Source organism: Sciurus vulgaris (genome assembly GCF_902686455.1).
Source record: "Sciurus vulgaris genome assembly, chromosome: X".
Classification (NCBI taxonomy): Eukaryota; Metazoa; Chordata; class Mammalia; order Rodentia; family Sciuridae; genus Sciurus; species Sciurus vulgaris.
Window position 1 is genome coordinate 132455720 of NC_136471.1, and position 25310 is coordinate 132481029.

The 25310-nt window shown below is 50.9% G+C and overlaps 1 protein-coding gene across 4 annotated transcripts in view; it reads right to left on the reverse strand.

The window, feature by feature from the left end:
• Positions 1-25310, reverse strand: part of TBL1X (transducin beta like 1 X-linked) — a 187039-nt gene that overhangs the window by 21629 nt on the left and 140100 nt on the right. For all 4 annotated transcript variants that reach the window (XM_079123190.1, XM_079123187.1, XM_079123189.1 and 1 more), the window contains 2 exons: positions 20411-20518; positions 472-617 (listed from right to left, as the gene is read on the reverse strand). In XM_079123190.1, coding sequence (XP_078979316.1) covers positions 472-617; positions 20411-20468 — 204 coding nt within the window. In that variant the 5' untranslated portion in view covers positions 20469-20518. The remainder of the gene's footprint in view (positions 1-471; positions 618-20410; positions 20519-25310) is intronic.

The window sequence follows — 25310 nt, forward strand, 5'->3', positions numbered from 1 at the left end:
AGAATCCTCAGTACAGAGGCAGGTGGGAGAGCCCCTTAGAATCGGAATAACCAATTCTCAAATTTGGTATAAAATCGGCAAAAACACTCACCATGCCTCAATCTGAAAGGCATGAGTGGACACAAGCGAATTGGTAGGATTTAGTTCACTGCTCTATCCTCAGCCCCTACGAGTACAATCGTGAAAATAATCCCTCAACAGCCTGTCACACAAGGATCAGCCTCTCTCCATTCCTGACTCTCCCTCTTGCGGTGCCTGCGATCCTGCATGTTCCCATGGAAAACACAGATCCCTGTAAGAAGGGCAAGGAAGGTAGCGCTACTGATGCCTGTCACCCCTGCCTGAATGAATACTGAAGCGAAAAACAGACAAAACCCAGGAACCCCAGTCCACCCTGGATGCCAGACTCCCACCTGTATTCTCTCAAACGCATTTTGCGGGGCTCTGCTGGCCTGAGGGGGGTGAACCCACCTCGTTGATGCTGATCTCCGCTTCCACATACTGTAGTCCCTTCTGCAGGATGGAGATGAGGGCAGCCGGCGGCACTAGTGTCCCATTGATGTTGGACTGGCTGATGTGGCTCTCGATCCCGAACGTGAAGGCCGAGTGGGAAAAACCTGCAGAGGGAGGAAGCCAAGGGGGCGGGTGAGGAGAGGAAGGAGAGGTGCAGCCTGAGTCGTGCAGACCTCCCTGCCTAGTGACGCGGCTGTAGGGTGCAGGACGTCTGATCCAGGGCCAGGCGTGCTTGGAGAGAGGGAACGTACGCCAAGACGCCCGTGCTGGTGCCTGGAGGGAACGCCTTTGGAGGCAAAGACTTCCCAGCAGTGCAGCTGTGCCTCCGCTAACGGTGGGTGATGCCCCCGTAAACCCCAGGAAGCTGGAAATGCACTGGGCCCCGCTTACCTGCTGGCACCATGGCTCTGCCGGGCCAACCTGCAGTGTGTGCAGCACACTTCCGTTAGCCGACGCCTGGCCAAAGCCTACTCCACAAGGAAGCGCTCAAGCGTCTCATCTCGCGGACACGCACATATGGTGTCACGGTCAGACCTGGGGTGTCCTCTGAGGCCCCTGTGTTGAAGGCTTTGTCCTAGCCTATGGCGCTACCAGGCAGTGGCAGAACCTTTCAGAGGTGGGGCCTGGTGAGAGGAAGTTAGCTCACCAGGGGGCACAGCCTTGTAGGGGATAGTGGGACCTCAGCCCTTTCCTGTCTGTCTGTATCCTGGCTGCCAGGAGGTAAGTGATTCCCTCCTCCACGTGCTCCCACTATGATGTCCTGCCTCACCACAGGTCCAACGGCAATGGGGCCAAGCAACCATGGACTGAAACCTCTGAAATCATCAGTCAAAGTAAACCTTTCCTCCTTAACAGAAAGCTGAGTAACACTGATGGGCATTTTGTAGACATTATGGCATGCACAGACATAACACAGTATCCAAAAACTGCTGCCAACACAGCACACTGTACAGAATGGGCTATTTCACCTCATGACCACAGGGCTGACAGGGTACCCAGTTTCAGGGGTGGGTATATGCGTATAGCTTGGCTGGGGAAAGAGCCAAATTCAAAATCTGAAGTAAGGTTTCCATTGAATTCCTATCACTTTTGCACCACTGTGAAGTTGAAAAATCGTAAATTGAAAGCATCTACATTAAGCAGCAGAACACAGCACAGTTTGCCTGAGTGCCCTGGCTGGATATTTCTGTTACACAAATTCAACCTCAGGCTTCCACCAATTCCCAGGTCAAATTGCTCTTTGCAGACGCTCAGTGCTGAAGTCTGTGTGCCCAGCTGCAATGCACAGGGAGAAGCTACCCCTCAGGCCAAGAGAACAGGGCAGCCGGTGCCTGGCTAGGAGCGCTCACAGGTAGGCGAGGACAGACAACCATGCAACCAAATGCCCAAGGGAAAGAGGCTGCTCAGGGCCAATGGGTGTGGCACTCAGCAGTTTGCTCAGGACACTGGGAATTCTCCCCTTTTCTACTTCCGTTTTATTGGTGCATTATGATGATGCATAACACCGGGATGCATGCATGAGCTTAACGGTCTGATCCATCTCATTCCCCAGCACCTCACGCAAGCCAGGCAAGTGCTCTACCTCCTTTGCCAATTTCCCCCCCTTTTCTCCCAGTGCCAGCTCCAAAAAACAAAATGCTCGAAAATTTCCAGACATTTTCAGAGAAGCCTTGGATGATGGTACTTGAAAGAAGATGTTAGAAAACACCACAAAGAAAAAGGCACTGCAGGAGGGATGTGCATGGGGGACTGAGGGCATCAGGAACCTTCCACGGCCCCTTCTCAGGGACAGAAAGCTGGCATCCTACTGCCAGATGCTCTCGGCTATGGCAAGTGTTATCACTCCTGTTTTCTTTAGAAAGGAACCTCCCTCAGGTATTTCATTATAGTTACACAAGACAGACTATTAGGAGCAAGCACTCCTAAGTCCTGGGTTAGGAAGTCCTGCTCACTCTGACATCACGGCTGGTCTGCAGGCCACAAAACTCCCTATGCCTTTCAGTCTTGCTTGGCCTAGGCCTCTTTCAGTCAACCAACGGGGACAGCCATGGTCTCCACGCCAGACTGCATCCTGGACCCTTCTGCCTCTTGCTATCCAGACACAGGCTACTGTTGCAATAACCCATCTGCCCACTAGGTGGGACTGTTCCTTCATGCAGGGAGACTCCGGAGGGACGAGGGAGATTGCTCCTTTCGGAGTCTTTCTTTCCTCTTTCCCACCCTCTCTCCTCCTCAAACCACCCACCGCTCCCCCACATCACCTGGTTACGGTGGAACACATCAGATCCGGAGCTTGTATTTATTTCATAAAGTACTAAGGTGGTTGCTCTTCATTTTACAATCAGTTGCACAGGGCCTTGCCTATCTCTTTACAAAACTACCCCGGCCTAATCAGGTTGCTATTAGGAATCTCTCTCCGACTGTGCTGTTCAGAGCCTGGGACTCTGGGAGGCAACAAGGACTAATAAGGTCATACGGTGGATCCTCCATGACCTCCATGAATCCAAGAAGAGAGTGAGGATGAGAGTGAGAGAGTGAGAAAGAGAGAGAGAGAGAGAGAGAGAGAGAGAGAGAGAGAGAGAGAGAGAGAGAGGGGGGGAGGGAGAGAGAGGGTGTGAGAGTCAGAAGACAGGGGTACATGCTGCCTGTCTCCTGCCAAGTGATACCCTGTGCCCACAAGAAGGCCACGCCAGAAGCAGCCCCTCAACCTCAGATCTCCACAACCATTAGTTAAAATAAGAACTCTCGGGCCTAGCTTGCGTGAGGCCCTGGGTTCAATCACCCCGCACTGCTAAACATAAATACATAAATACTGCTTTTTTTCTTTATGAAGTAACCTCCCTCGGGTATTTCATTATAGCAATACAAAACAAGACTAGTACATTGGAGGACATAAAGGCCCTTATGGGTGAGTTTATCTTTTCCTTCTGACTTATCTTTGATCTTTCTCTCTCTCCACCTTCATTTCCTATGACCCTTCCCCGACTCCTCACATAACCAATGACTGTATTTTCCTAAGTTTTTTTATCATCCAGGTTTCTGGCAAGGTGGAGACTAGAAAAACACCAGTGAATACATGGAGTGGGGTCTCAGTGGATTCTCCACTTGATGCCCTACTGCACGCTCTGGTCAAGGTGGCTGCTCTCTCCTAAGACTTCACAATGCTTGTGGCTGACAGGAGCCACCCTCCTGGCTGTCTTCTGTTTGTGTCCTGACTAAGCATTGGAGGCCACAGGCCATTTCTTGTCCTCCTGTTTTCCTGAGAGGGGCTGACTCTCACACAGACACTGCTGCAAAGACCCTCAGGCAGTGGAACAAGGGACAGACCCACGTCACTCAGCTTGTAGGGGTGGAGCCCAAGACAACACCCAGCCACCATGGAACCTCTGCCTGCACCAGAGACCAGCATGAGTGGTTGTTCAGTTGGTGCAGTTACTCAAGGGCAAACACCGAAGATGAGAGAACTTGCTTCCGGTTGAATCCGCACCAACATGTGGAGGACTAGCTAGAATGTTCACCGTGTGACTTCAGTATTGAATATCTTCTTTCCAAGACCCACCAGCACAGGAAGCACAGCTAACTTTCCATTCCGATGTACACTGTAACCCTGTGTGGCCTGCCTGTTGGTGTACTGCCCTCACCCTCAAGTCACAAGCCGGACACATATTCAAGGTGATGGCACCTCCAGATGCCTCTCTTCCGGCTAGCCTGCCCTCTACCACTGCCAGCACTACCCCCTCCCTCCCCCAATGGACTCCAGTGCTAATTAATCAACACATTCAATTTGCCCGAGTGGAGAGACTTCTCCGTCTGTGCCCCATCAGCTCTCCCTTGGCGTTTGACAACGTCTTTTCTGTCCACACAGAGACCAAGATCAGTATGTAAGGGACAGATGGCACACTAGCCTCAGCCGCAGTGGCAGGCACTGAAGTCATCACAAGGGAGGAAAAGGAGAGTCTGGCAGCATCTTGATGGAAGGCCGTGTGAGGGCCATGGGTCAGTGTTCCTGGTGCCAACTGCTGGGCCAGCCTGGAGCCATCACTGAAGCCCCACAGCCTGCCCCCTACTTACAAAGAGTATCCCTGTGCCACCAACGGCAGGGCTTCCCAACACAGCATGACTGCCATTTGGGCTGAGCCACTTTGGCTATAGCGGAGGCTCTGTTCTGTGCACTGAAGGCTGCAGAGCAGCGCCCCTGCCCTCTCCCCACTAGATGCCAGTAGCATCCTTCCTCCCAGTGTGCCAACCAAAAATGTCTCCGACATGGTCCTCCTGACCCCACATGGTTGAGAACCGGTGAGCTGCAGGAACTGATGTCCTCAAAAGTGCTGTCACTACCCACAGCTCTACTCAACCCCGTTCTGGCTTGACTCTGGACGGCTGCCTGCGAAAACCAAGCCACTGTCTGCGAGCCATCGCCAGAGACTCCAGAAAACTCACAGTGCTGCTAGACAACAGCTGGGCGAGGTAAAAATACCGCCAAGCAGAAAACAGAGGTGCGGTCAAGATGGTCCAAGAAAGGCTCAAAACAAGTCCGCCTTTTCCCAAGGATGCTCAAGTCTCGTATGTCTGGCACGAAAGGTACCCTAGTCTCTCGAGAGAGGGAAACTGTTTGTGAACCTGTCTCACCTACCAGGGCAACAAAAGTGGACTGAACACAAAGCAAGAACATGCTCTGTGTTCCCTGCAATCAGGATACTGCTAGAACAAACAAGTTGCACAATGGCTTCACAAACTGCTGGGAGTGACGGTGGGCGGTGCTGGCCCTCGGAAACGGTGCTTGTTCAGCAGACTAGTCGCTTAATACTCAGGCAGCAGCGGGTGGGCTTTGCATCTCGAGCTGTAACAAACACCCAGGGCACCAATCTGTGGCATTAAGAGCAGAGATTTTATTAAGCATTCAGCAGATTTACACATTTGGAATACTCACAGACTCGAAGCCAGTGGGCACAGTAGGCTTATTTCTAAATCGTCTGGGTTAAGGGTTGGCAAGCTGAGGCCCACTGCCTGTGTTTTTAAATAAAGTTTTATTAGAACAAAGCCAAAGCCACACTCATGAGTTCCTAAACTGTCCGTAGCTGCTTTGAATCTCCAGTGGCAGAGTGCAGTGGCTGCAACAGAAACCACGTGGCCCACCTAGCTCTGGGGCTGCTGCTGACCATCCTACCAGGCACCCAGCAGGCCCCCACCCCATGACGAAGATGGATCTGGCCCTAAGTTTCAACAGTGCAAAAGTTGAGAAACCTGTTCTCAGATTCCCTCTTCCATCCCTGCCTGGGCCTTGTCAGGTGGTCCTTCCTGATGACAGCCTTTCTTGTCCCTTCAACAGAGAGGGGTCGCGCTCTTCCCCAAGCTACCTCAGCCCGCCCCCCTAGCCGGTCGTGGTCGCGTGTGGCACTCCGCCCATTCCCGAGCATCTCTGAGGGCAGGAAGCCCACCTGTGTTCACTGTCTGGTGGGCACAGTCCCCTCTCCCAGCTGCAGCCGCTGGTGCTCAAGGTGAACGGCTGAACTTGATGGATGGCTGAGAGAACCCAGAGCCTGCTGCCAATGGAGGGTGGAAAGAGTGAATCACCGCATCCTCACAATTTCCAAACAGAGGACTTTGAAGGAGAAGGACAAGAATGAAAGATGTAGGCACAATGGAAAGAAAAGTGAATTTTGACACCAAAGATGCCTGTCATATACACGGGAGTCTCCAAACAGTGGAGAGGGCCCTCGGTCACAGGTACGTTCCTGAACACCAACTGTTCACGTTGATAACGACCACAACATCTCACCATGTCCTGGGTGTCCGGGTTTCTCCTGGAAAGCCACCAGCCCCTGCCAGAGATGAGCTGAGCTGAGCTGAGGCGGGGCGGTGGGTGGGGCCCATAAAAGCGAGAGCGGAGAGAGGCCAAGGCTGACCGGGTGGGAGCGGCGCAGACCCATTCAGGAGCACCCTGGCTCCTGGACTGAGCACCAGGCCACAGAAAAAGTAAGAGAGCTGGAGCTGAGTCCTGCGCTCCGGGGCTCGCTTGCTCTCGGGTCGCCTCCCTGTGACAGTGGGGGATGAGCTTCCCCAGAGCATGGCGTTTTCTGCCGACAAGCCAATCTGAACCTTCGTAAACTTGTTTGATCTGTGGCGAGAAGCACAAAAAGACACTGAGAAATCTTTTCGATTTTGCCACCTGCGTTCACATCATCTTTACAACTGTGACGTGGACGTTAAAAAAAACCCCGCAAGACCGAGTCCTCGACTCCCCTCCTAATTCTCAGGAAACAGCGGCAGGGAGAAATGCTCTTGGGGGCTGCAGATGGGTCCGAGATGACCTGCCTGCCACGACATGGAACTTGGCGTAAAATGGAACCGCCCTGGATGGTGTCCAAAAGAAATACCAGAAGGCTCTCGTTAAAATCGGGTTTTGCTTGTAACACCTGGCCCAGACCCCAAGGCTGGCAGTTAAGTGCAGCGTGGGCTCAGACGCCTGAGACCACGCGCCCGTGCCAAGACCGTTTCCATATCCTCTCGCCGTGGGAAACATCAGGACCAGGAGGCACAGCTCGGGTGTGAACCAAGGGTGGCCCCTGCCTCCCAGGCCAGCGGTGTGCTCCGGGAGGAGACGCCGCCCGCCTGGGTGGTGCGGAGGGGCTATCCTGTCAAGGGGCACAGAGCACAGTGGCAGCAGTGGGCACAACCTCACCTCCCCACTCCTGTCAGGCGCGGGGGACAGCGAGGCTCAGGCAAGCCCATTCACAAGGGACGGCACCATTCAAAGTCTCAACAGAAAGTTGAAGGTGGGCTGATCATACATAGCACAAGCCCTGTCCTCACACAGGGAACTTTCAGTCCCTTCTGTCTGTGTGTGGGTTAATTTCATCTATATGAGCCTTGTGGTCAGAGAACATCGCACCTCTGGATGCTTCTTGTTTGTTTTTAACCTGACACGATATGTACATTTTTGTTTGCTGCTGACTGGTCTTGGGAGCCACCACAGAGAAGACCCATGACTGACTCCATCTCCAGATCTGTTTTTCAAAACTGAACTAAGGGCTAAGGGCTCTGAGAGGAGAGGTTCCAAGGTTTCAGCTGGTGATCATCTCTGCTGCCCATGTGATTCTCCAGAATCTGCTCCACTCCATCATGTTTCTTTTCTTTCCTTTCCCTCCCTCCCTCTCACCCGCCTTCCCTGTAGGACTAGGTGAACACAGGGGTGCTTTGCCACTGAGCTAGACCCCCAGCCTTTTCTACTTTGAGAGGGGATCTTGCTAAATTGCTTAGGTCTCACTAAGTTGCTGAAACTGGCCTCCAACTTGCAGTCCTCCTGCTTCGGCCTCCTGAGCTGCTGGGATTACAGGCATATGCCTCTGCACCCAGCTGGTACACACTTTTAATATCACAGTAATCTGCCTCTGGGACAGTCAACTCTTCAAATATTTGTGATCCTCCCTCGGCAGGGGGAGAAGATATCCAGCTCTCATGTGTCCTGATCCTAGCATCAAAGGCAGCGCCACCACTCAACAGGCGGCCTACCGAGAGACATCTGTGGAACTGGAGATTGTTCCAAGGGCTACATCCCTGAACATCAAGAACTGAGTCGGGCACAGTGGGATGCTCCTATAATCCTGCTGCTGGGGAGGCCGAGGCAGGAGGATATCAAGTTCGAGCTAACCTTGAAAACTGAGTGAGACCCTGGGTGAAAATAAAAATAAAAAGGGCCAAGAATATATAGCTCACTGGCAGAGACTGTGTAGCATGCGCCACCACAAAACTCAAACTCTCGTGTGGTACTCAAAATAATTTTAAATAGCACAGGACAAATGTTTAAAATTTTAATAGGTCTCTTAACGTGTGCTATGCCAACAGACTAGAACTAGACAGAACGAATACACAGGCTCTCCTAGCATACTTAAGAAAGAGGAATGGTTCAATTTAAGGAAAAATACTAGAGAATATTAATAAACTCTGCAAACATGGCCAATGTGCAGATGAGCAGTAAAGAGCAGAGAGGTTTGGAAATACACGTTTAGACAGTCAGAAGGACAGAGATGTTTTCCAAGCAGGGAGGAAGTCAGAATGTGAGCACACACACACTGGTTCATGGGAGGGTGAAGAAGCTCCTGGATTCTGTTAAGAGTCTGGGGCAGAAATTGCTCAACTACAGCCCGCAGGACAAATCTGGCCCATGGCCTATTTTTGTAAATAAAGTTTTATTAGGATACATTCTTGTCACGTGCTTCCATGATTTCAATAGCTGTTCTTGCACCATGAAGACAGAATCGGACAGTTTTGACACAAGCTAAAATATACCATCTGGCTCTTTAAAGGAAGTTTCCGAAGCCCTGGCCTCAGGGAGACCTGTCTCGACAAAGGGTCAAGCAGTCCTTGTGATCACTTGCAGAAATTCCAACATGTTTTATGAGGCAGGATGATCCTAATTCCCAACCTGGACGAGGATACTCGAAAAAGAACATCACGGCCGTGTTTTTCTCAGTAAGTTCAACGTGAATACACCAGATAAGGTGCTGACAAATCAAATTCAGCCACATACTCAAAAAGGACAAAATGTCCCGGCCTGGCAGAGTTTATTCCAAGAATGCAGGGTTTAATATCAGAAAACACATCGATGACTTCGCCGCATTAAAAATAGAAATCAAGAAGAAAGAAAGTGCTCCACATTACTAGGCATCAGGGGAATGTAAAAAAATCATACTGCAAATTAGGCTCTTATCAGAAAGACTCAAGACGGCAGGAGTGGTTAAGGTGAGAAAAGGAAACCTTCACAGACAGCTGGAAGGAACGCCAAGTGGCATGGCGTTACAGAAACCAGTACCCAAGCCAGGCGTGGTGGCACCTATCTGTAATCCCAGGGGCTCGGGAGGCAGGAGGATCTCAAGTTCAAAGCACAGTCTCAGCAAAAGCAAGGCTCTAAGCAACTCAGTGAGACCTTGTCTCTAAATAAAACGCAAAATAGGGCTGGGGAGGTGGCTCAGTGGTCGAGTACCCCTGGATTCAATCATCAGTACCAAAAACAACAATGACAACAACAACAACAAAACCCGTAAGCACCGTCCTCTGCAATTTAAAAACAGGACTACCACAATCCTACTACAGGCGACATATCCAAAGATGGGGACCCTGTATGTGGACGAGGCCTGGGAACTCTGAGCTCACTGCATTACTACCATTACAGCCAAGATACGGAGTCGGCCTCCGCGTCCATCGAGGGATGGAAGGATAAAGAGAAGGTGGGGTGTGCACACAAGGCAACCCTGGTCCACCTCCGACAGAAGGGAACCCACAGGACACGCGTTAACAGAAACAAGCCAGGCGAGGGAGCCAAGGACCCCACGGCCTCACTTACACGTGAAACCGAGAACAACCCAGGCAGAAGGTGGGTGCCAGGGGCTGGGTGAGGGCAGGGGAGACGCGGGTCAAAGGGTGCAAAGTTCCAATTAGACAAGAGAAATAATCTCAGGAGACTCAGGGGACACACGGTGACTAGTTAAGAACAACAGTGTGTTTCGAAAATCGCTACTCACATGCTCCAAGAATGCTAAGCACATGAGGCAACCCTAGCTGGCGAGCTGCAGAGTCATTTCCACTGTATCACGCTTCCAAAGGCGGCGGGACACTACAATGCAAGCGAGTCTCGGCTGCGGGGAGGATGAGGAAGCCTGCAGATCCGACTGCCTGTTCCGAGTCCTGCTCTGCCAGCTCAGCCCTCAGCACCCTGGACCTCCTCTGGATGAGGGACGCAGCTGCCTCTTCTCTCTCGGGGCTGACAGCTCCATCTGCCATGCCTGGCCTCATACAGCAAGGGCCCAATGAGTGCGTGTCACTGGAACAACAGGGACAGAGGCAGCCCTGCAGGGGTTGTGGAGATGTGGGGGTGAGGGATCTGAAGATGAGGGGCAGCAGGGAGGCCTCTATGGAGGAGAAGGGCGTGAACACCTTGGCTTCTCCATGTGAGCAGTGTGACAGGCTGCGTCCTGGTGCCCACCCTTCCTTCCAAACTCATATGCTGAGACTCTAGCCTTGAAGAGGAGGGTGTTAAACAGCACAGCCCCTGAGAGGCAACCAGGCCAAGAGGGCAGGACCCTCAGGGCAGCATCAGGGCACGGACGGGACGCTGCAGGAACTCCTGTGCCCCTTGGGCTGATAACAAGGAAAGCCTGAAAATGTCATCCAAAGTATCAGCATGGCAGTCACTGGAGAGACTGGGAACGGGCACCCAGACTTGGTGGTCACTGGAGAGACTGGGGATGGGCACCCAGACTTGGTGGTCAGTGAAGAGAGTGGGGATGGGCATCCAGACTTGGTGGTCAGTGGAGAGACTGGGGGTGGGCACCCAGATTTGGTGGTCACTGGAGAGACTGGGGATGGGCATCCAGACTTGGTGGTCAGTAGAGAGAGTGGGGGTGGGCACCCAGACTTGGTGGTCAGTGGAGAGAGTGGGGGTGGGCACCCAGACTTGGTGGTCACTGACGAGACTGGGGGTGGGCACCCAGACTTCAGGGTCAGTGGAGAGACTGGGGATGGGCACCCAGACTTCAGGGTCAGTGGAGAGACTAGGAATGTACCCTCAGACTTAGGGGTCAGTGGAGAAACTGGGGATGAGCACCCAGACTTAGGGTCAGTGGAGAGACTGGGGACGGGCACCCAGAACTTGGTGGTCAGTGGAAAGACTGGGGATGGACCCCTAGACTTCAGGGTTGGTGGAGAGATTGGGGATGGACCCCCAGACTTGAGGGTCAGTGGAGAGATCAGGGATGGACATGTAGAGTTGGAGGTCAGAAGAGAGACTGGGGATGGGCTCCCAGACTGGGAAGGTCAGGAGAAAGACTGGGGATGCACCCCTGGACTTGTGGGGGAGGGAGCAGCACACTGACCACAGACAGATGTGGGGGAAAGAAAAGGAGTGCACATAGGGGCAGACATTTATAAGAAATATGTCTGCGCAGCATCAGCAGAGGCTTCAGAGAAAAGGACAAAGTTAGTGCAGGTAACGTGTCTGCTATTTGGTCTGAAAAGAGGAAGGAAGGGAATTTGGCAGGAAATAAAATATATATCAGTGCGGGACCGTCTGAAGGTCATATTAACATTCCAGAGCAGGCAGGTCTTCAGTGCAACGTGAACTCTGAAGGAGGCATGGTGCGTGGTAAGAGCGCTTCATCCTCTCGACTACAGGAAACCTAACCAGGCAGACCTTCCCGACTCACCACCAACCTCTAAAGCAGGAAAGGACTAGTCCAGTCTTCCACGCGTCTTCACCAGGGCTGGCCGCCTTTTGTGTGTGTGTGTGTGCGTGTGCGTGTGCGCGTGTGCGTGTGTGTTAATGCCAATGGAAAAAAACTGGCCACATGTTAAAAAAAACTATAATTCATAAAGCACTGCACTGGTCTTGTTTCTATTTGTTTTCCTGCCCTCTCACTAAATAACAAGCACAGGAAAGACAAGTCTCAATTTGCAAAATTTAGCTAGTTTTACTTGAAAAGAATATTTTTGATGAACTTCATGCCAATGGGGCTTTCTCTATCCTGACACTCATGAAAGAATCCCTTAAGATAGATGAGGAGGGAGAAAAGACAGGCACCAATTAGAACAGTTCACCAAGAAAAGACCAGAATGGCATCAGAACCAGGGAGTCAGAGGGTCCTGAACATCTGGAATCTATGAAGTAGTCACTTTTCACATTTTACTTCTGAAAGTGGTTCTAACCAAACCAAAGGACCGTTTGAGGAAAAGAGTCGTTGCAAATGAAGAGGAGTTTGTTTGTAAGTAGCAATGATGCCGGTGGGTTTACCATGGAGCAGCTGACGTTCAGCACAGGTTCCTGCCTGAGCTCTGTGCCTGGGCAGCTATGTGCGCTGGCGCTCTGGGATCCGGTGTCAACCACACTCTGCTGAGGCAGAAGGAGGCAGCTGCTGCTGGGGCGCGAGAATTACTGATGCCACCAGCGAGCTGGGGTAATGCCACCAGCGAGCTGGGGTGATGGTCTATTCTTTTCTAAACGGAAGGCACGGGTATCACATTCGCGTTATTAACCCGCATTACAGTTTTTAAGGTCATTTAAAAACAAAATCAACACTGAAAGTACACGCTGTGCAAATGACACGCACGACCACAACCTAGATTTAAATGTGGACTGGGCTGGCACATCCTGGATAGTTCCACATTCTCCCCTCCTCCCTTCTGACTGCCTTGGTGGGTGCCCCATGCCCAGGACCGGCCCCCAGTAAGTAGCCTGCCCGCGGAGACTCGGGTGAGTGCTGGTGATGGGACACCCTTCATGTGTACCGTCCTGCACAGGCGCTGGGGAGGGACACCTGCTGGGTGTCTGCCTCCCTGTGGACTTCACACCTTGCACTTTTCCCTCCCCTAAATCTGTAGCCTTCTGCTGCACTAAAGCCTGAGTGCACCAACTCCTGAGTCTTGTGAGTCCTTCCAGCGATTTACTGAGCCTAAGGGTGCATTGGGCTCCCCAAGACCCCACCCCAAGGCAATGCTTACGCCCCCCGGGGTCAGCAGAAGACAGGAGACCTAACTGCTCTCCACAAAGTTCAAGCCACCTTCATCCTGCAGTACTATGGCCCTTTTATTCCTGTCTTTCTCATTATTTGGTGAAATGCAAGTTTTCCTTTATTACTTATGTCTAAAGCGAAGGCTACCAGGACTCCATGACCTTCACAGTGTCCCAAAGATCCTTTTATGAAGACAGGGACACACATTAGCAATGGAAATGAGCCACTGCAGTCAAAAAATATTTTTAGAGCCTCAGCTGAACAATAAGTCCTGAACTTGTGTTTGGAGGAGGAGGGCTGAGCCATTAAAATGACTTCCTGGGTCCATGGGAACCTGTCCCCCGTAGGAGGCATTCCCGGGGCTAGGAAGCACCGGAGCCTGCGGGGTAATTTGTCAGCTCCTGGGATTACGATGGGCAAAGCCGCTTAATCACTTCTGGAGACGCAATTATTCACAAATATTGAGAGACACCCTCTTCCTGGTTTCCTCGCCGACTCACCAGGAGCCCAGGAAAAAAAAATCAGATTGAAAGTCTGAGACTTGCAATTATTTTATTACCTGCCAGAGGAGCTGTTGGTAGGCTCTCCCCCTCCTCTCGGGGAAAAATACTCTGGAAAATTAATAAAAACAGGCACTGCATTTTTCCTGTCGTGAAAGTCTACCTGGGGGGTGGGTCTGAAGGAAGCCAAGGCGGCCCAGGAGAAGATGAGATAGATGAGAGGTGGAGAAATGAGAATTCCATCAATGCCCCCAGCCAACACCCAGGAGCGGAGGGGACAAGGCGTGCTCCTGGTACTCAGCGGGCCAAGGCCCAGGATGTGGCTCCACAGTCCACACAGACCCCTGAGGCAGGGAACAATCTGCCACAAGGTTAGTCGTGTTGTGGCGGAGCCACCCTGATGGTGACGACTGGGCTGAAAACCTAGTAGGAGCTTCAGCTGGGGCCCCTCACGGCACCCCTGGAGCCTAGACCCTCACACCCGCCCGTTTCTCTCAGGCTTCTCCCACACCGGGGACACTGCAAAAACAAGACTCACCCATGTTGTTAGGAAACGTGGGTCAGAATCTCCTTCCTTTGGAGGTTGAGTACAGTCCAGCTTATAGACTGAGCACCCCTCCACTGGTGGAAGTCTGGGTTGCTTCCATGGAGAATCTTTTTAAAAGAGCATTTTACTGGCCCCCACCCTGTGAGAAGCTGATCTCTGAAGGTGTGTGGGGGCGTCTTCTCCATTTGTCTCTGTGGAGAGGGAAGGCTACCGAGGCTCATTCTTCCACTTCCTCTCATGCTAACTCGACTAAGGCACAGCATCGTTAGCGAGAAGCACCTCAGAGCAAGTGCATCGCCTGGAGGAGAAATCCTTCTTATTCATGGTTTCCTTGGTTCACAAGCTCCACAAAATGAAAGCCAAAAGTCTAGTTAAGTTTCGAAACCTGGAAAGTCTAGGCACTTGTACAAAATTTTTCCTATTATCTTTGTCCATTTAGGCATCAGTAACAAAAATTATACAATGTGTGGCCTACAGACGGCAGGCTGCAGCCCAGGTCCAGGAGGGGCGGACTCGGGTCTGCTGAGGCTGCTTCCTGCTCATAGTTGGTACCTGCTCCCGGCTCCTCACAGGGTGGAAGGGCAGGGAGCTCTTCTGGGTTTCTTTATAAGGACCCTGGTCCCCTTCCTGGGCTGCACCTCATGAGCTCAGCCCTTCCCAGAGCCCCACCTCCAACACCAGCACCTGGGTGAGGATTTAGCACAGGAACTTGGGAACACGCACTCATGTCACTGTCCTGGTCAGAGGGCTGGTGCATCACTGTGTGAGTCTCCTGGGCTGCTGTGACAAAATCCCACAGCCCGGGGCTGATGGACCCCAGACCTGACTGCTCTCAGCTCCGCAAGCTGCAGCCCCAGTCCAGGCAGGGCAGACTCAGGTCTGCTGAGGCTGCTTCCTGCTCACAGATGGCGCTGCTCCTGGTCCTCACAGGGTGGACGGGCAGGAAGCTCTCTGGTCTCTGTATAAGGACCCTTGTACCATTCGTGGGCTGTACCTTGGTGACCTCGGCCCCTTCCAGAACCCCACCTCCAAAACCAGCGCCATGGGGTGAGGATTTTAACATGAATTTGGGGTGGGACACACACATATGGATCACAGCAACTACCTTCACAGGAACAAGGATGGTATGTGACAGAAACTCACACACACACTACATAAATAAAAACAAACACAGCTCATTCCACGTAGCTTGTCTCGAGTTTGGATATTAGCTCTTGAGGAAAATGGCATGTGTCTGGGGTGTAGACCTTTGCTCTTAAAAAATGAGCAAAAATCTGAATAATGTGAAGATGGTGACGTTAATGCAGGCAATAAAGATATATAATGAACCAGCCTCTCTTGGCTGCGAATCACAACCACCTGAAAATAAGTTCTATCCTGGGAGTTACCAGTCACACCCGAGGGTCTTCAAATCATCAGGGTGAAGACAGTGGTCCAACCTCCGGGCACTAACATGTAGGTAAGAAATTAATTTTTCCACTGATCGTCATGACAAACCCTTTCAGTATCCAGAATGTTTAAATGACACCTGTCGGGGACGTATAACAGGGTAACATCACTGCAATGGGCAAGACTTTAGTGAAGCTCCTTTTCTCCATTTCTTTTTACTGGCATTGTTACCAGCACCTTCGGGGGGTTCATTACTGTGAGCGTTCCTAGTAGTGTGTTGGAAGCCTGCCTGATGCTTCTGCTGATCCAAAGAGCTGAGCAAGCTGCAACTTTCTATTAGCATTATTGCAGTTTAGGGGATTGAAACCCAGGTCTTGCATGTGCTAGGCAAGTCCTCTACCACTGAGCCACACCTCCAACCCTTTTTATTTTATTGTGAGACAGGGTCTCACTAGGTTGTAGAGGCCGGCCTCCAACTTGCAGTCCTCCTATCTCAGCTTCCTGAGCAGCTGGGATTGCAGGTGTGTGCCATCATGCCTGGCCGGTTTTCAATTCTACGCAGAGTTCAACTGGTCACTACCATGGAAGCTAGGACCCTGATTCAGAACCCAAAGAGAAAGCAACAGACTTAATCAATATCCTGCAAATACATGTGCTTGGTGAAAGTCCTCTCACCTACTTTTCAGGGCACCTCTCTAAACCCCTGATGTTTAGAAAGTGCCTTACTGCTCCCCTAGGTGAAAAACCACCAGTGGCTTCTGATAAGTTAAACCTACGCCTACCACAGGACCCAGCATCCCACTCCCAGGTATTTTCTCAAGGTAAATAAAAACCTCCGTCCACACAAAAACCTTGCAGGCAAATATTTCTAGTAGCTTCACACTGCAATCACCAAACCTGGAAACAACCCACATGTTCCTCAACAGGAGAGGGGCAAGCAGACTGCCCTAAAGTCTTTAAAAGGGAACATTACTGAGCAACGAAGAGCCCACGGTCGATGCACGCAGCAGCACGCACAAAGCTCGAGGGCCCTGCACCAAAGGAAGCAGACTCTAGTGAGTATACACCCTAGGACTCCACGTCCAAGACTCAACGGCAGAAAGCACACGGTGGTTGCCAGGGCCTGGCATGAATTACTAAGGAACCTGGGAGAATTTGGGGAGAGTGACAGAACCTCTCTTTGTCTCAGTTGGTCACGTGACCTGCCTGCATTTTGCAAAATCTACAGACCTGTACTCCAAAAAAGGGCACATTTACTACGTGCCAATCATGGCGTAGTTGTTCAAAAAAAGATGAAACAAACGAGGGAAGGAAAGAGAAAAAGTCGTTACGATCACCAAGGAGAGGTCAGGTCTGATCTTCTCTGAGCCTTAACCAAGAGCAACCAGTCGGTTCAATCGGTTACTGTAAAAATCTGGCTCCAAACTCCCAGACTTTTTCTCTTTTGCAGAATAGATCGTGACACTGCCCCAGACCCCCAAGACATCACAGAGTTGGCTCCGCATGTAGAACAGAACAGACACCCTGGCTTTTCTTTCCACGAGAACCAGCAAACCCGTTCATTCAGCCCTGTGCCCAGAGCCCTGGCAAACCTCTTGCTTATGTGAAGACCTGCCTTGGCATGAACTGAGCTGAGGAGGCATGACGTTCTTCCCACCCCTGCCATCCGCTGTCACAATCCTCCCTCGGCTCCAGGGAGCTTCCACTTTCCTCCTCGAAGGAATCCCCTCAGACCTGCCTCCCTCACCCCCAAATCTCGGTCACCAGCTTGCCCTGCAACAACGCCTTCCCAGCTCAGTAAGTACCTTTGTGGCTCGGTCCCACTCTTGCTCAGATCACCTTTCCTGTGGGTGCAATTATCTGAATGACATTAAAAATGTGGGTCTGGGAGAACATGTTTCCTTTAGATTGGGATTCTGGGATGAAGCCCCAGAGGTAACACTTCAGACATCCACAGGGGCTCGCTTGCTGAAATGTCCCTCTTTTCCTACCAAGTTGGAAATGGACTTCCACTTCAGAAATAAGCCAGAGAATAAAACGCATGACTCCCCAGGATCTGGATGGGCTGGTGGCACCAGGTCATGCACACAGGCACTCGCTCACTCATTCTTGCTCACTCAGTCTTGCTCCCTGGCTTCTCTCTTCGCAGGATGGTCCAGTGAGCTTATGGCAAAGACACACTGCCACCATGGGCTTCGCAAACAGCGCCCGACAGAGACAAAGGCCCTCACTCTGCAAACAGAATGCCGTCACTCAAGCAAAACTGAACAGTCCCTCTGGTGCCACAGCTGCTAATTCAAATGCTGCTATTTCATGTCAAGGGCTTGCTTCTTAACCCTGTCTCTCCTTCAGACTGCCGTGAATCTGCTGCTGTGCGGTGTTGCAAATCAGAATGTGTACTCAGATTTGAGGAGCAGGGCTTTTTGGAAAAATATCAGTGTTCAATACCCTGTGTCCCTATGGGGAAGTGTGTGCTCCACAACATGGAATCCTCTCTTACTTGCAGCCTAAATCATTCCAAATGACACCATGGATATTTGGGAGATGGGAAGGAAAGAGACAAGATGATGAGGAGAAGGGCAGAATGGCACCTGGCTCATTGAGTCCAGAGCCGAGAAGCAGGACCTGACCCCAAGTTCAGTGGCTCTGGAGGAGCTGAGGACCATTTACTAGGAGGTAGGACCTATTTTTACTGTGTTTGGTGGTACTGAAGGAGAGAGAGCACCGGTGTCTGAGGGAGGCAGGATCAAGGAAATGATTTTCTTCTCATAGGCGGGGAGAAGGCACTCTTGAAGTTGGTTGAGGATCAATGACTGTGTGAGGTACAAAGAAAGTAACCCAAGAATGTACACTTAAACATCAGCTACTGCTGTTCTCCCTTCTTCCTTGTGGAGCATCCAAAAAAGTTCCAGAATATACACAAGGACTCCCACAAAGCTCAACAATCTCTCCTTCAACACCAGCCACACCTACTGGAAAGTCACTTCAGTACACTGGTGATAAATTAGGAAAAGAATTCAACAGACATTTTACAGAAATGACATTGGTGAAGTCCTGGGCACACGGCTCAGTCCCAGTCCCCTTCCCTAGCTGCCTGGTCACAGAGGCTTTATAGAATAAACAGGAGCAAGTGCAGACCAATGTGGGCCAGGAGGCCGACCTCCCGGGGGAGGCATGGAGAGTCCCGTGTTTATTCAAAGACGACAGTGAAGATCTCAGGCCCGGGTCGTGGGCCAGTCGCCAGCACAGCCGCCGTCTCCAGGTAGCGGAGTTTTCTCTCTCCAGCCTCACTCACTTTCACAAATGCAGGAGGGCCATCTTGGCTTGTCCTCTGTTTACACCTTCCCCATCTCTGCCATCAACACAGCCCCGCACAGAGATATTTCTACATGGAAAAGGTCTCAAAGTCCACGCTAAAGCCAACAGGGATGCAGGACTCTGTATGTGGGGTTTTCCACCTGCAGGCATCTCAGGGGATTCTCTGAGTAGTGACAGGAGAACACCTGTCCTCCTGGGGACAACTCCTGAAAGTTCAAAGGTCAAGGTACTAGAGGAGCTCCCCACCCCCACGGCGAGGCAGGACACTGCATTTCTCACCACTTTCTTACACGGTGCTCTGGCAACAGCCAAGCCGAACGCCCAAATACGTATAAAGAATGCACTTCCTGTGAACAATGCTAGCTGGGGTTCAAACGAAACGACCCAGGCTTGGAAGGAAGAGGGCTTTTATTTCTAACGTGCTACATGCCCAACCCACTTTATCACTTTTGCCCGGGAGAACCACCTTTGTAGGGGAAACCGAGGCTCTGATAAGGCTAAACCACATCTACCACAGGACCCAGCAATCCCACTCCAAGTAGCTTGCTCAGGGTTTGACCCACTTGCTTTGCTCCGATGGCTGCCCATGCCCCTCGTTCAGACTAATTCTGAAAAAGCCTGGGTCCCGGTGCCGATCAGCTGGTTCCTCCTCAAACCCAGCAAATGGTCCTCAGCTGACAATGGTTCAACTGATAATCCTGGCACTTTACAAAGGTGCAGAAGCCTCACACTCTCAGTAGGAACCGTAATCCAACTTTTGCACTGGGATCTTTGGTTGAGTGAGTGCTACACGTGATTTTCCCGAGATGCTGCACCTCCAGGCAGCCCCAAGATCGGCAGGTAAACAAGCAATCTCTACAGCACGCTGTGCGGCTGAGCTAGGATGCTTGCAGGTCAGCTACGGTCAATGTGTTTCAGCTCAGTCTATTTTTCAACTTCTGATGAATTTATCAGGCTGTGACCGCCACAACACAAACAGGCTAAAGCGTTAAGATGGGCAGCGCAGAGCTGTGCTGTCCAATAGGTTAGGTTCTCGGTATTAAGTGCATCTTCAACCAGGGGCGGGTTTAAGGGGAGGGAGCCACACTGTCAAGCAGGGGATCATGCTACCATTCAGATCTATGGTGTCCCCAAAGGCCCACGTACCAGAGAACTGGTAGCTAACCTGTGGGGCTGCTGTAAGTGGTGGAACTTGCAGCCTGGAGGGAGGAAGCTGGGTATTTGGAGGTGCGTCCCTGAAGGAACTGTGGGGCCCTGGGCCCGTCCTCTTTCTCTCTTTTGCTCCATAAATCTCTGGCTTCAAATCTACGAGGTTCAAGTCCACACCCCAGCGGGCCAATGCCATCACCATCACCACATGGAAGGCCAGGAGCACCTGAGTTAACTGCTCCAGCCCTTTCCACGTTTATTACGACCCCTCCTGATGCTCACTTGATCCGATTTCATCGGAACAGAGATGTCATCGCCTTCCAGCCTGGGAATGCCTTGGCCCCGGAACTTCTCTTCTCCCCACTAACACTCTCACAAAAAGCATGCTTAGCTCTCCTGTTCTGCAGCCTGGTTTTCCATCAATGGCTGAGCAGCCTGCCCGTGGCGCAATGAAGGCAAATTTCCTACCGACAGAGAACCCAACCTCTTACCTGATTCCTGGAGATACCGATACACCAGAAAGTTCACCTCGTCACTGGTTATGCTCATCTTAGCCTCACCTCGCGGCGATGAGGTCTTAACGAAGCGGGAGCCACCCTCTGCAAGGAAAAATAAAAAATACACATCAGAAAGAGGCAACACTCTCAAAACATTGCTTGTGTTTTGTGTCTGCATTCTTTTTTTTTTTGGTACCAGGGACTGAACTCAGGGGCACTCAGCTGCTGAACCACAGCCCAGTCCTATTTTGTATTTTATTTAGAAACAGGGTCTCACTGAGTTGCTTAGGGTCTCACTGTTACTGAGGCTGGTTTTGAATTTGTGATCCTCCTGTCTCAGCCTCCCCAGCCACTGGGATTACATGTGGGCACCACCGAGCTTGGCTGTCTGCATTCTTTTTGAGAGGATTAAAGAAAACAATACCTGCGCTCTCACAGACAGGACAGCAGTTTATGTCTGATGTTACATTTTATAATAATGTGATCATATAAAAACTGCATTGTAGCTCAGTGGTAGAGCACTTGCTTAGCATGCAGGAGACGCCCAAAACCAAGCAAGCACACCAACCAAAACCAACGAAAAAATGCTTCTAACAGGTGCTGGTGAGAAGGTGGAGAAAAGGGAACCCAAGCCTACTGGCTGGGGGCACGTAAACTGGTACAGCCATTGCAGAAACCAGTATGGAGGTGCCTCCAAACATTAAAAATATAATTAGCATTAGACATACACCACTACTGAAAATGAAATCGATGCATGAAAGACACACCCACACTCCTATGTTCAGTGAAGCACTACTTGCAACTGCCAAGAAGTCGAACAGCTTAAATGTCCTTCCAGTGGTAAATGGATTTAAAAAAAGGTGGGGCAATGGAGTACTATTCAGCCATAAAAAATGGAATCCTACCATTTGCTACAACATGGATGGAACCAGAGAGCATCAGGTTGAATGAAAATAAACCAGGCACAGAGAGACAAGCACAACCTGATCTTGCTCATAGGTACAGTCTAAAAGTTGATCTCACAGGAGTCGAGAATACATTGGTGGTGACCCAAGGCCTAGGGACAACAGCAGTGGGAAGGGCTGATAAATGGGTGTAAGTTACACTTAGAAGTTCTGAGGTGCCCACACACAGCAGCATGACTCCAGGTAACATGTAATGTACTGTAAAAAAGCTACAAGAAAGCAGGGTGAAAGTTTTCACCATAAAGAATGATAAGTATTCGAGGAGATACAGGTTTAACCTGGTTTAAGCGTTATGCAATAAACGCATGTATCAAAACATCCATGGGACCCCAATAACAGGTGCCATTTTAATGTTTTTGCTATCAGTTATAAAATAAATAAAAAGTGCTTTCTGCCTTTGGTTTCATTTGGTGACATTTCTGTGCTGCGCACATGGTGTGAAGTAAACCATCAATGAAAATACAAATGTGTCCCAATGTCTCTGCTTGCTGTCTGGGGAGCTCACTCTGAAGACATCGCCTTAGGAAACCCAGTCAGACACTCAAAGGGAAGCTGTGAAATCTGAGCATACCCTGATGAAAAGTAAGACATTATCTAAGGGGAAGAAACTAAAGAACAAACCCCTGATATCTGACAGTGTCAGCGCTCCGTGCGGACTTTGGCAAGAGCATCTGGGTGCTGAGGAGTCGGTTCTGACGCAAACCTCGTCCTCCAGGTTCTTTCCATCCCGCCCCTGGAGCCCTCTGGGTGGTGGGTGTGAGGGAACAAGCCTCTCACAGGCGTAGGAGGGCTCAGGGATGAACTTGAGAGACTGGCCATGACACACCCCACGTGAAGGCATCACACAGACAGGTGTCTCCGTCACTCTCCGGGTTGCTGTGCATTCATCAGGGACGGTAAACGAGGAATTTTGAGAAGCAATTTGAAGAGTGTATTATTAAAATATAGGAAGTAATTGTGGGTGACTATCAGTTGACCTCTGCACCCCCGGCCCCACAGCACACGACTCATTACGGCGCAGACAAAAGCATAATTCTCACAAGTTGAACCTCTAGCTAGGGAATCTTAGTCCTCTCCCCACAACAAACAACAAAAAGCAACGACAAACAACAACAACAACAAAAACCAAAAATCCACAGCTCGAACTGAAGCTCAGCAGTTACTTTTTCCACAACTGAAGCTTTTGTGGTTTAAGACTGTTTAACAGGGGGCGATGGCGGCAGGAGTAGGATTCTGCACTTTCAGCTTCTCTCTGCCCTGAGAACTTCTGGATCGGGTAGACACAGGACAGGGGGCTGCAGTGGACCTGCCCCTCAAAATGCAGTCAGCCCAGAGAAGGGAACGGAGTCAGGAAAGACAAATGGACACCATGCAGGGGAGGGTAAATATCACCCCGCCTGCAAGGGTCAGAGCGGCTGGAATACCAATCTTGGACAGCACCTGGTCTCACCTGTGCATGCTGCTAACAAGGAAACGGAGGCACACACAGGACACTACATCTGCCAGGACCTCACAGCAGGCAAACAAACTCCGCATCCACGAGCGAACTCCCCATGCCTTGCCCTGCATTCCCCGGTGCCACCGACATACCAAGTCCTACTGTGTGCCCTGTTCCAGTATTCCCAATACTGCGTATCATTTCCGACAAACACCCTTTAAAAACATAATCTCTGTGCAGAGAATGAGAAGGCTTTGTGAACCAGCCCTTCTCATCCCACGAACACACGTGGAGTCTCCTACTTACTCAATCTTGATGACAGAAAAAAACAAACAAAAAGAAAAAGGTTAACTCTGCCCCACTTCTTCTGTGGCTAAGGAAATGAGGTCCAAGGAGATGACAGAAAAAATTGCTGTGCACCGACTTTATTCAAGGCATGGTTTGGCAACACTAAGCAAATAAAAATGATGATGATGATGATGATGATGATGCCGCCGCTGCCCAAGATTCTGTCTCTGACATACAGCTCATTAAGCTTAATGGGATGCCTGTACAAGTCGTGTAAAGTTCCCCACTTGTCCCCCAAAGTACCAAGAGCAAGTGGCAGTCTTCCAAGAAAGGAAAGAGCTAAATTCTTGACTGATAGGGACAAGACCTCTGAATTTGGAAGAAGCAAAGTCAGAGGGAGAGTGGGCAGGAGTGTGTGTGCATGAGGGAAGCCTGCTTCATAAAAATCTGTTTAAACTTTTAGGGGGGTGGTACTAAGGATCGAACCTGGGGCCTCACACATGCTAGGCAAGTGCTTCATCTCTGAGCTACACCGCAGGTCTTTTAAAATTTATTTTGAGGCAGGGTCTCACTAAGTCACCCAGGCCGACCTCAAACCACGGTCCTGACTCAGTCTCCTGAGTTGTGCGATTAGGTGCCTGCCACCACACCTGCCACCACACCTAGCTGATCTTTGACTTTTAATGAGATGCCTAATGCCCCTTGACCGGAGATGTGAGGACCAGCCTCTCTGATGGCATTCAGGGTGAAGGATCAAGCAAGTCTGTATTTGCAGAGAGAAGGCCACCTCCGTCTTCTCAGCCAAGGACGATCTTCTGTGGGCAAGTGACATGGAGCCAGAAACCGGCCAGCTGCGATAAGGGGTAATCGGAGGCCGAGGTTCCTACCTGTGTTGAACTCACTGGGTCTGTCAGGGTATTGGCTAGAGAGCATGCAGACAACGCCCTGGTAGCCACAGAAGAGTCCGCGATGTGGGACTCAGGGACCCCGTGACCAGGGCGCAGACAGCCTGCCTTTAACTGCAGCCCAGCATGTTCAGTCTGGATCGCTGGCTGGGTGGTGGCTCAGTTTCTGCCCCAGCGGGAGGCGGAAGGGTTCGAGGCTGTTACGTACATTTTCAGAGCAGGGCCCGATGCCCAGTGAATGCCCAGCTAGGATCCTCGTTCAGCCACCTCTGAAAACTGCCCCAGAGCCACCTGAAGGGCCCTGGGGGGACCAGGGAGCACACACTGGTGGACAGGGAGCCGCTCCACAGGTCCCTCAACCCAACAGTTGGTGGGGCCTGTCGGCCGGGCAAGGCCCACTCACAGGCCTGCGGTGCGGGTGCTTCCCGTTGTGCGCCTGGGCTCCTCCTAACTCTCAAGCAGTTTCCAGGAAGGCATCCGTTTTCAGCCCAGCGTTCTGAGAACTCAGTGGATGTTCTCCAATCTCTCTCAAGGTGTCCAAAATAAAAGGGAGCTCATGCGACATTCAGATGCTCCTCACCCCCGGAGGCGAAAGGCCGGGGAGCTCTAATTAGAGCGACTGTGTTTATTTTCTCGCCTGACCCAGTTTTTGCTGAGAGGCACCTTCAATTACGTGGATTTGAGGTCTTTGGAACTGTGATTACCCAAAAAGGGGGGGAAACACTCTTCCACTTGCAGTTAAAGCCACAACACTCTGAGCAGGTTCCGCAACAAAAAGAAGAAAACAAAGCCTAGTGCAGGCTCCCGGGCTTTGTGGAGACTCTGCTCTCAAGAGAAGTCACAGCCTGGGTGAGCGCCCTCTGGAAACTGAGGGGAATGTTCCTGATAGCATTTCTTCTCTTCAAAATGTGACTTCAGGGTGGCAAAAGCTCCTATTCCGTCTCAGCTCCCTTTACAAAAAACAGTTCAGAATTCAGTCCCAAGGGAACTATTGACCGTTTTATTTTATTTAGTGTGAACTTGCAATATTTAATAGGCCATCATCCCTAGGAAGTGAGAGGCTTACCCCAAAACAACAAAACCCTTAATTGCTATTAAATTATCTTACAAGATAGAGTCCCAAGATACTCCCTTGAGTGCTTGTGCTGGGATTAGGACAGAGGGAACAGATTTTTTGTTTTGTTTTTTGCAGGGGAAGGGGTCAGGTTTCTTCTAAGCTGGTGTAATGGAGCACACATGGATTGAAGGAGTTCCTGTGACATCATTTAAAGGCAAAAGCTGCCTTTTGTTGTTATTGT